Consider the following 12342-nt stretch of genomic DNA (forward strand, 5'->3'; position numbering starts at 1 on the left):
GAAGGAAACAAAAAACATGAGAAAGAGATTAACACACAAACACACTCACACAGAACATATAGAGACAGAATCACATATACAGACAATAAAAAAGAATTCAAAAACTGAGAAAAGATCAAAAGCTGAGAAAAGATTGTCAGAAATCCTCTGCACAAATCAAAAACATTTGCCTTTATTTCTTTTGCTTTTTGCCAAATATACTTCATGAAATTTAAATTTCCACAGTAAGTAATATCCTTAAAGAGTGGTTTTATCTAAATTACAACAATCAGTGGGGCATAGAGCTGTCTGAGAAATCTTGTCTAGAGGAGACTGAATGCAAGGATTACTTGGTCCATAATTGCTTGCCCCTTGTTTTAATTCCTTTAGAAATTTAAAATTCAGAAGGGTGAATTCTCTTGCAACTCCCCCTGGGTTATTGGGATCTGGGGTTTCTGGAGGAATATAGAATGTCAGTGTCTCTGTGGGAGCCGAGGATTCCAGGAGTGCTGAGGCTTCCTCTGAGCAGGAGTTCACCTCTTCTCCCCCTTCCGCCTTCTCCACATCCACCCTTACCTGAGTGTTTCTGTCTTTAAAAAGTATCTGTCCCATTGTTAACCTTACTTTTGCTATTTATCTGTCAGCTCTGATTTCTTATGAACAGGATCTACCTTTTCATTCTGCTAACAGAGTAAATCTCTCCATGAGCATGTAATTTCTGAGATTTTACTGTGTCTGCGTCAACCTCAGATAAAGTGAAATGCCCCCACAGTGATTCTTTGAGGCTTCTCCTTGGATTGGTTGCTTTGTCACAACTCGGAGCTCCTTCCAAAGTGGCCATTATCACCAAAAGATGAGTCCCCTTCCCGGATCAGGTCCCTGTTTGAGGTGCCATTTGTGGTGGACAGCCTGTGTCCCCATGTGGCTAAATGATATGGTGAAGAGGAAAGATGCGGGAAGGCAGAAGAAGATAGGGCAACTTCATTTACTGATCTGAGGGTCAGGGTATTTATAGACAGAAACTGCAAGTCTACATGACATTCTACTCATCTCTTGTCCTAGTAGTTAGGCCAGTCTTATTGTCTTACATATTGTTAGCCTAGTGGGCATCTATTTCACATATCCCTTGTGTTCTGTAGTTCTCTTCTTTACTTAAAGGACATAGCAATATGGGGAGTGGGAGGGGACCTGGAGAGTCATTCTGGATAATAATGAGCACAGTCTCAAAGAACAGTTTCCTCAAAGGTCTATCCTGAACTTTGCCAACAGCACTCCATCCTGGCCCTCAACATAGGATGATGCAAAAAAGATCATGATTAAAATGACAGTGCACCAAGTTAGTACAGTGGATAGAGCTCAGGGCCTGGAATCAGGAAAACGTGACTTTAATCTGCCCTCACCCACATGCTAACTGTGTGACCCTGAACATGTCACATAAGCCCTGTTTGTCTCAGTTTCCTCATCTGTAAAATGGGGATAATAACAGCACCTATGTTGCAGGGATGTGAAGATCAAATGAGATAATAATTACAAAGCATTTAGTACATTGGCTTTAAATAAATGCTACATAAATATGAGCTATTATTTTACTCATTATGACCACCATCACCAATACCACCACCAACATCATCTTATCAAGTCTCAATTGTATCTTTATATTGTAGGAACAGGAGAAAACAACAATAAAAAATAACAATTTCAGCTCTTGTGGTATTCAGACTTAGTAATCAATGAAAATGATGTGAGAGCATTATGGAAACAGTGAAGCACATTAAAGCAACTTTTAAAAAAGCCCCATGAAATAAAACCATTGAAAAATATTCCAGTGACCTGAAACATATAACACAACTTGGCAAATTCAAAGCGTAGAAACTGAGATCTTAAAATTTTCAGAGGAAGTATATAAATCTGATTTATAAAACAGTTAGGAAAAAAATTCTAATAGATGTTTACACCTCAGAAACTCATGATGCCTCACCAATGTAGAACAAATAACTTCAGTAGTATGGTAATCTAGACAAAAGAATTCAACTTTGTGGAAGTAGCACAACTTAAAGAAATGTCTTTGCTGTCCTCATTGCTTTTAGAATATTAATGAAGATGATTCATTGAGAATATTACTGAAATGTATTGACACTTATATTTTTATTTGTCTCTAAAAAAAAATCTGTTATATAAAATTGCATCTGTACCATAATCTATAGTGCAACAAATATAAATTTAAAAGAAGCAAGCAAAAATATAACATCTTGTTCTGGGACCGATACTAATTGAACTTAATTTCTTTAAAAGAAGAAATGAGATTATTTATGTCACTAGTCATAATAATTAAAATAATTTAAAGTGAGGTATTAAATAATCCATACAGTGTTAGAGATAATTAAACTCTAATATCTTTTACACTACGCCTCACAACTCTTTCCACTATGCCATGCTATGTCTCTTATTGAAACAAACAATAGTAATCACTATTTTACAATTTAATTATTGATATTATGCTTTAGTATTGTTATTTGAAAGAATTGGACCATGCTATTGGATTTACAAAGATTAGGTCATATATCTTTTGTATGGTTAGGCTTTACAAATATGACAAATAATCTCCCTATTAAAAAAGAAATATTTCTATATTACCTGATTTTATATCACATAAAAGGTTTTGAGATGCAGTTTTAAGTTGATAAAATTAAATATTACATGGGAAACTGGTGGATTTACACTGAAAACTTGGAGCAGTAATAACTTCAAGTTGAGTGAGAAATTAATTAGTTTCTTTCTGTTCTCTGGAATATCTCCTACCTCATCAAAAACACATCACATGACATGTTAATCCCAAACACTGAATATTTTTGAACAATCTTATTCTCAGAATGATCTTCACATCTTTGTTAGAGGAGTCAATTGGTTTTTAAAAGTTTGACATAATTAAAATGAAATGATATTTTCCTGGAGATCCACAATTCTCTATTAATAACTTTATTTTTTGTTCCAAATTTGTCTCCCTTCATGCATGCACACTGCTACCAATGGAAAAGGCAAGAAATAAAATACCTGTTGCCCATATTAAGTCATATAAAATATTTTTACATTGGACACATCACAGGAAAAAAAGAAACAAAAAGCAAAGCAAAAAATTTTCTTCAATCTGTAATCAAAGACAATTAGTTCTCTGTCTGTACATGGAAAACATTTTTCATCAAAACATAATGCTCTTAAAGAAATAGTTCCAAAAAGAACAAAAATGCATCTCTTAATGATAATGACAGGACGCTAATTTTTTCTTCACATATGCAAGATCTGCTTTCTTAGCTTCAAATAAGTTCTAGGATGGTAACAATATTTTCTCATTTCCCTTGTGAAACATCATGACTTTTCCAGGACATTCATTACCTTGCAGCTGGACATCACTTTTCTGTTCCAGAGCTTCCTTATGGCACTTTTCATCTCTCTGTTTCTCAGAGTGTAGATCAAAGGGTTCAACATAGGAGTGATGATAGTATAGAAGACACTTAGAGATTTATCAATGGGGAAGGTACAGACCGGCCTAGCATATATGAAAATACAAGGGACAAAGAAGAAGACAACAACTGTGATGTGGGAGATGCAAGTAGAGAGAGCTTTTTGTCGACCTTCTGAACTTTGGGCTTTCAAAGAGTGTAGAATGACCCCATAGGAGATAAGCAAGAGTACAAAGACAATTGTGCATATTGCCCCCCCATTGGCAACCACTGAGATGCCAATTATATAGGTATCTGTGCAGGAAAGTTCCAGTAAAGGGTACATGTCACAAGCAAAGTGATCAATGATATTGGGTCCACAGAATGGGAGACTGACAATGAAAAGTAGCTGAACTATTGAATGCATGAAACCTCCAATCCAGGATACCAGCAACAGCAGAACGCATACACGCCATCTCATAATGACCAAATAATACAAAGGTTTGCAGATGGCTACGTAGCGATCATAGGCCATGAAAATAAGGAGGAAAACTTCAGCTCCACCAAATAGGTGTTCCAAGAAGAGCTGAACCATGCAAGCCTGGAAAGAAATGGTTGCCTTGTCATAGAGCATGTCTAGGGTCATTTTAGGGACAATGATAGTGGAATAGATAGCATCCATGAAAGACAAGAAGGTAAGAAAGAAGTACATAGGGGACCTTAAGCTCTTACTTCCAGTGATAGTTATGATAATTAGGGTGTTGCCCACCATAGTTAAAATATAGATAATTAAGAACACAACAAATAGTATTTTTTGTACCTCCGAAATTTGGGTAAGGCCTAGGAGGACAAACTCAGTGACATTGTTCCTGTTTTCCATTTTTTTAAGGGTGGGGTAGGGGGAGAGTGAGAGTAAATGTTTATTGAATGTAGTGCCAGACTTGTAGATAGGAGATCCTTGAATTAAGTTCTTACATCTACCCTTTTTTTTGACAATCTGCTTAACCTTAATCGGTGTCAGTTTCCTCACCAGAAAACTGTTCATAACACAACACTCCCTGCTTCACAGAGCTTTTGTAGGGCAGAGGGGAAAAAAGAAATGATGGATATTCTGTCTGCCAAGTTGAATCTTGCCTATAAAGCTTGGTTTTTCTTCTGTACTTTCAGTAGTCAAATTTTTACCTATCAAGATAATTGTGCACAATAAATATTTTATTGACCCTATTTTTATATCATTTTCATTTCTCAGTATGATCCCCCCTACATATAAAAGTACACGAAGTAAGGTTTACTCATAGTTCTCTTCTGTGTAACAAAGGAAATAAGGCATTGTTTCTCAAGTATTTCCTGTGACAAATTTGATCACAAAAATTGCATTGCATTTCAATTGTCCTTTATATTAATACTGTCATTCATTTTGTGGAGTTTGCTCTCCATTTTATAGCTATTTGATTCTGCTTTAATTCATAAAAAATCCAATATTTCTTTTCCAGATATTCATATTTTCTAATACAAACATGTTCTGTCATTTTTGAGTAATCCCCAATAAATGGATACTTATATTGTTTTTAGTTTTTGTTACTACAAAAATTAATGTGATGATAATTTTGCTGCAGAAAAGTCCTTTTACTGATGTCCTCTAGAGTGATGGACTAGCAATGAGGTTCCCCTATTCCAATGGTACTTCAAAATTAGTAATACTATAATGTGCACCATGTATTTTGCATCTCAAAATAATCAGCTGAATCATTCATTTTCTTCATTTATATCCTTAGCTTCCTGTAGAGATAAAAAAATTGGTCATATGAAAAGATCATCACCAGAAATTTTTGTAAGTGGTTTAATTCTTTATGATAACATGAACCTTTTTCATTTCTCACTGAACCAAATGGGAAAAAAAAAAATTCTCATTGAGCTTAGGTTAGCATTTATAATCTTAAGGCAAAGCATAGTTTGGGATAAACTCAGAAATATGAACAGTTTTTGTAAATATTTTACCTCTCCATAAAGTGAATTGTTCCAAATCCTTGATTCTGATATATTCTCCATGATGTTGAAAGACAGCAACTTAGGTCAATGAAAATGCTATTCATCATCACTTGCCCTGTTATAACCACAGAGACAAAAAAAACATGGTATTTCGCTATAGTTTAAAAGTTCTATATGGATCTTAATATTACCAGTTTTTTCTTCCAATTCCCTCACATCAGTATTTTCCCAAACAACTCCACTTCCTTAGACTGTGATATTGATTCCATATGAGTCCATGGGCATTTTTGTGGACAAAGGAAGATTTTATCCATATTCAATAAAAACACAAACTCATGTCTAAGTCATTATAATAGTGTGCTCTTAAATTTTTCTTCTCTAATTAAATCCTTTGAGGAATCTGCCCAGAGAACAGGAACAGTCCACATGATCTTAAATTTCAATGTCTCTGGAGCTGTGTCAGAGTTAATAACTTTAACTGTAGAGTCAAGAAAAAAAAAGGGTCCAAAGGAGGAAACAGTAGAGATATTTTCAAGAGAAATCACTGTTTCATGAAAAAGTTGGCCCTTTTAATAGTCTTTATGTGGTTTCTTCAAAGTTGCACCAAATGACAGCTGAAGGCTCAGGATTATAGTCTCTTGAATTTCAAAAACATGAAAAATAATGCATTTATCACGAACATTTGAACATATTAAAAATAAGTTTTTATCTTTCCTGAGGGGGTCAGAGGTAGAAAATGGAATTATTAACAATAATTTTATTAACTTTTAAAGTTTAATGCTACTTGTTACTGAAATGAAAAGCCAACTATCCAAGTTTTTCCTGGACCAGATAATTGTTTCACTCCATCCTTTTGTGTGTTCTACCTCTCCAGAATTTCTTTTAGGGCATTATGTAAAGGTTTTCAAAGGGGTTTGGGGAAGAACTGAGAAAAGTACCTGTCCTTGATCTGCACTCTTGGCTCTGTACCCGCACAGGGATATTTAGAAGAGAAAAGACCTCTGAATCCAAAACAACAATGAGCAGATCATTGGCACCCAAAATATTTGAAGTTAGAGGATTAGCATATTGGGGAATGCAAATACAGCTATTTTACTGAAGTGCTTGATGATATGGGCAAATATAAGAGTTAAACTGAAGATATTGTCTAATATTACATTAGTATAAACATGTTATACCATTTGAATGGCATTTCTAAATAAGGATTATTTATGAATGAAAGCAGATATTTTCTTTATCTTTTTCATTTTCTTTTTTTTTTGTTTTGTTTCATTGAGACACTAAAGGAACGCCCATGAATTTGGGATTCATAGGATAAAATATGTTTTATGATTTTAATTGAATATTATTGTGCTATGGGAAATTACAAGCAGAGGGTTTGTGAAAAAACCTGGGAAATTTCGTTTTAACTAATTCAAAGTGAAATGTGTAGAACTTTAAAAATCTTGTACACAATAAAAGCAATGTTGTATGATAAAACAACTCTAAAAAATTAGCTACTCTAACTAATAAAATGATCAAAGACACTTTCAATGGTCGATGAGGAAAAGTGCTATTCACCTTCATAGAGAGATTTGGTGAATTCTGAGTGCAACATCATGGGCACATGAATAAAAATGTGGAACAATCTTGCTTTTAGGGAGTAGAGATAATCAAATATGATTTCTAATACAATATTCAATTGGGTAACATTTATAATACCTTTTTGCAAATGTTTAAGTGCTATAAAACTTTAATTATTATTAGTCTAATGATATTTATCCGTCAAAATGTAGAGACTTTGAATAACTATTGACAATTGACAAAGACTAGAGTCAGAAATGGGTAAGAGAATTAAGTATAACCTCTTCTGAGAAGTCTTGGTAATTCGAATAAGCCTAAAATATTCCCTGCTATACAAATTCATATGCTTAACATGAGTATTCTCCTAGCAAAAGTCAGTGATGGGGAATCATGGAATATTACCTCAACCAAAAATTCAAATTTGAGAGTCAAAAAAATAAAGAAAAATTATGTGGTAGGTAAAGCATGTTTCAAAAATGAATTTCGAGTGAGAAGTGCTTAAGTGTCAAAATCACAGAATGTGTAGTGGGGGAAGGTGGAAGTGGAATATCCATGAATCAAGAATGAGAGAAAATAGATGCATTACCTAGATGAAGTGTTTATAAGCTCAAGATATTAAAAGTATCAGAGGAAGCCCTCCACTTTTTTCAATGGATAAACCTTGAGCTATTCACAAAAGGACTTAGGAAAGAATCACACAATATGCTATTGGAATAGCATTCATGGTCATTTGAAAATAAAACATAAGTACAATAGAATAAGAAAAAACGATTATTATGATGATGCAAAAAAAATTATGAGGGTAGTGCACCAAGTTAGCACAATGGATAGAGCTCAGGACCTGGAATCAGGAACATGTGACTTTAATCGGTCCTCAGGCACTTACTACCTGTCATCCCTATACAGGGACATTTGCCTCAGTTTCCACGAAAATAGAGATAATAGTAGCACTTACCTCTTAGGGTTGTGAAGCTCAAATGATATAATAATTACAATGTGTTTAGTACATTGCCTGGAATTAAGTAAATGCTATATAAATGTTAGTTGTTATTGGTGATACCCTAATCACCGCCACCACCACCATCATCATATCAGGTCTCAATTTCTATATTGTTGGGACAGCAGAAAATGATGATGAGGCTCAGCAAGGATTAGGGGGGCTTTGTCTAGCTCAGGTATTCATGCAGTCAGCCATCCTCAGCACTGACTTGCCAGAGTGAGTGCAAGTTCGAATAAAGACTACTCTTCATAAGAGCATCACAAATGCACTTTTAATGAAAAGCAGAAGAGAAAAACACATTCTGAGACTTTCGCCTCTTTATACCATGCTCTCCAATTGACTTATCAATGGAAACGTTTGGAGAAATGAACAGTCATTTCTCAACCTCCCTTTCATTTCAGTTTATTTCATATGTCTAAAAATCATCTTAAGGAAATGCTTTTTAATACTCATACTTGGCTATAAAACAATTTTATTGCCTTTGAAAAAACTCTTGTGAGGGAGATGTCACTTTGCTCATGATTTCATAAGAGGAAAACAACTGCCTATGTTTTTGGGTAAACATAAGCTTCTCCTTAGTTCCCCCCCAAAAAAGAAGAAAATATGATCAATAAGTGCATAGTATGCATGCATTCATGTGTAGGGGTGCAGGAGAGGACTGTTATTGCTTAGAGAATAAAGATTAGGAGAGCGTCTGACCTTTTTGGTTGCCAAAATCTACTTGATGAAATTATGGCATGTGAAGCTATATGTAAGAAAAATCTCCCTATGAAATACATGTACATACCCCTGTAGCACCAATGCAGCATTCACAGCACCTACTGCAGGTATGAATAGAATTGCATAATCCTTAATCTCAAAATACAACAGACTCTCCACATGAAAGACAGAACTAAAATATTTATTCAAACACCAGAAAGCCAAATCCATCATAACAATAAAGAAATCCATCACAGTAACCAAGAAGTCTATACGCATTATCAGGTGTTCCCACAAAGAGGCTCCTCTGAGCAAAATGCCCTTCTCTCACTCATACTCAGCTGCCTCTTTTCTCTGTCCTTCCTAGCTCTGACTGCTGCACCCTTCCTGTTATATCCCTTCCTATTCCACCCTTCAGTAAGTGCATCCCACCACAGGCTTCATGTGATTCAAGTTCACGTGACTTAGACTTCCATGTAACTTCAGCAGAAAACTTAGGACTATTAAGGGAAAGGGAAAGATCTTCCCATTCCTTTAAAATGCATGAATTCCATTAAAAATACATTAACAATACAATCTCTTGCCAAGAGGATATCTCGTGTGAACAGTGTGCAGTGCGTGTTTGTGTGTGTGTGCGTGTGTGTGTATGTGGGAGAGAGAGACAGAGAGAGAGACAGATTGAGAGAGAGAGAGAGAGAGAAAGAGAGAGAGAGAGAGAGAGAGAGAGAGAGAGAGAGAGAGAGAGAGAGAGAGAGCACTGCTGCTTACTACCTGTATAGATATTATTGGGAATTTTTTGATCAATACTTATAGTTTACTCCATGATTTGTGATCAGTAACAATAGTTTGCTCCATGATGACTGATAACTCTAAATCAAGAGAAGCAGAATATGAAAAAGAGATATTTCTCTTTTCTCTATGATATAGGCAAATGAATGTTTAAGTGTCTTTGATTCTTTTCTTGTCACAAGAATCCCTTTCTTTTAAAATTCTAGATTTGAAGTATATCAAAAAAGAGGAAAACATTGATACTTCTTTGAGCCTCAGAAGAAAATTGTAACATAAAGACAAAAACACATGTTGAACTGCCTATACTTACCCAGGTAACTTGAAAGTTCATATTCAACTTAAATTTCTGGAAGGAGTTTGTCACAAGATGATGGAGCAGAAAGATGCAGATACACTAGCTCTTATCCCACAGCCTATAAAATACCTGTAAAGAAGAATGCTCAACAAATTCTATAGCAGGAGAAGCCACACAACAACAGAGTGTAGGAGATATCTAGCCAAGAATGACCTGAAAGACCAACTGTAAAGGTCTATTGCACCCGGATGTGGAGCAGAGCCCAGTCCAGCCTTGGCCACGTGGCACTGGGAGGAGCAGAACCAAGGAGGCTTCAGGGGTAGAATCTCCAGCAGCAGCACAGATCCCTCAACCCACAGGCTGCAAAGGTCAGTGGAAGGGTCTTTTAGGCTGGCCCATAACTTGGGCCTCCTCAGGTGGCAGCAGTGGAGGCAGTAGCTGACTGGAGCTGCCAATGCAGGCAGCAACCCTCATCCATTGTTGAAGGTCTCATTGTAAACCCCCTGAGGGAACTGAGCCTTATGTGGCAGCTCTGCCCCGACCTGAGCAGCTGATCTTAATCTCACACTGAATAGCAGCCCTGCCCCCAACCTAAAACCCCTGAGGGTTTGGAGTAGTTTATCTGAATCTCAGCCCCCAGTGCTGGCTTGGCAGAACTGGAGGTTAGGTGGTTATGGAGAGGAAACTCAGAAGGTAGGTAACTGGCTGGGAAAATGAGCAAAAAAGGAAAAAAAAAATAGACCACAGAAGGTTACTTTCTTGGGGAACAGGTATCTCCCACTATTCTTTCAGATGAGGAAGAACAAGGCATACTGTCACAGGAAGTCAAGGCCTCTGCTTCCAGGGCCTCCAAAGGGTACTTAAACTGGGTTCAGGCAATAGAAGACTTAACAAACAAGTTAGCAGCTTAGTAAAGGACAACCAAAAAAAAAATGCTGAGGAAAATAACAGCTTTAAAAAGAGGCTAACTCATTGTTAAAAGAGGTCCAAAAAGCCAATGAGGATAAGGAGGCTTTAAAAAGCAGAATTAGCCAAATGGAGGAGAAGGTTCAAAAGCTCACTGAACAAAATAATTCCTTGAAAGAGAGAATTGAGTCCAGGGAAATGAATGACTATGAGATAAACCAAGAAGTTAGAAAACAAAACCAAAAGTTTGAAAAAATAGAAGATCATGTGAAATATCTCATTGGAAAAACAGCTGACCTGGAAAATAGATTCAGGAGAAACAATTTAAAAATTATGGGACTTCCTGAAAGCCATGATCAAAAAAAGATCCTAGACATTATCTTCCATGAAATTATCAAGGAAAATTGTCCTGATACTCTAGAACCAGAAGGCAAAATAAATATTGAAAGAATCCACTGATCACCTCCAGAAAGAGACCTGAACAGAGAAACTCCTAGGAATATTGTGGCCAAATTTCAGAGTTCCCAGATCAAAGAGAAAATACTGCAAGCAGCTAGAAAGAAACAATTTGAGCACTGTGGAAATACAATCAGGATAACACAGGATCTGGCAGCTTCAACACTAAGGGATCAAAGGGCTTGGAATGGAATATTCCAGAGGTCAAAGGAACTGGAATTGAAACCAAAAATCACCTACCAGCAAATGTGAGTATAATACTTCAAGGGAATAAATGGTCATTCAATGATATAGAGGACTTTCAATCATTCATATTGAGGAAAAGACCAGGTCTGTATAGAAAATTTGACTTTACAGTACAGGAATCAAGAGAGACATGAAAAGGTAAACAGGAAAGAAAAATTGTAAAAAGACTCTCTAAAGCTGAACTGTTTACATTACTACATGGAATGAAAATATTTTTAACTCTTGAATCTTTTCTCAGTGTTTGGGTAGATGGGGAGATTGTACATACACACACACATAGACATATATAGACAGAGAATACAGGGTGTGTTGAATCAGAAGAGTTGATATCCACACAAAAAATAAAATAAAATAAAATAAAAATTAAGGGGTGAAGGAGGAAAATAGTGGGAAGCGAAAGAGAGAAATGGAACAGAGAAGGCTATAACTCATAAATGAGATAAGAAAAATCTTGTTCAACAGAGGAGGAAAGGGAGAAGGAGAGAGGGGAAAAATGAAGCTACTCTCTCCACATGTGGCTGAAGGAAGGAAAAACATGCTCACTAAATTTGAGATAAAAATTTATATCACGCCACAGGAAAGTAGGGGAACAGGTGACAAGTGGAGTGAGGGGAATGTTACAAGGGAGGGCAAATGGGAGAAGGGAGTTACTAGAAATTAACACTTTTGAGAAGGAACAAGGTCAATTGAGGGAAGAAAATAAGGGGGGATAGAATAGGACAGATGACAATATAATTAGTATTATAAAACATCATTATCATGGAAATCTTTTGCAAAACGACACATATTAAGTCTGTATTGAATTGCTTGCCTTCTCGGTGGGGTTGGGGAAGGAGGGGGGGAGGGAGAGAAGTTGGAATTCAAAGTATGAGCAACGAATGTTGAGAATGTTTATTGCATATAATCGGGAAATAAGAAATACAGGAAATGAAGCATAGAAATTTCTCTTTCCCTACAAGAAAAGAGAGAAGATGGGGATAAGG

At 36.1% G+C, this 12342-nt stretch overlaps 1 protein-coding gene across 1 annotated transcript; it reads right to left on the minus strand.

Moving 5' to 3' along the window:
- Positions 1-3275: 3275 nt before the first annotated feature.
- LOC140511539 (olfactory receptor 4A47-like) lies at positions 3276-4648 on the minus strand. The gene has a single exon (XM_072620668.1). It carries the CDS (start codon positions 4459-4461, stop codon positions 3343-3345), a length of 1119 nt encoding a protein of 372 aa, XP_072476769.1. The 5' UTR covers positions 4462-4648; the 3' UTR covers positions 3276-3342.
- Between the last annotated feature and the right edge of the window lie 7694 nt (positions 4649-12342).

The sequence above is a fragment of the Notamacropus eugenii genome, chromosome 6 (assembly GCF_028372415.1).
Source record: "Notamacropus eugenii isolate mMacEug1 chromosome 6, mMacEug1.pri_v2, whole genome shotgun sequence".
Taxonomy (NCBI): Eukaryota; Metazoa; Chordata; class Mammalia; order Diprotodontia; family Macropodidae; genus Notamacropus; species Notamacropus eugenii.

Excerpts from the sequence above, each read along its gene's own strand:
- LOC140511539 (XM_072620668.1), bottom strand. The coding sequence starts at position 4,461 with ATGAACAGTTTTCTGGTGAGGAAACTGACACCGATTAAGGTTAAGCAG.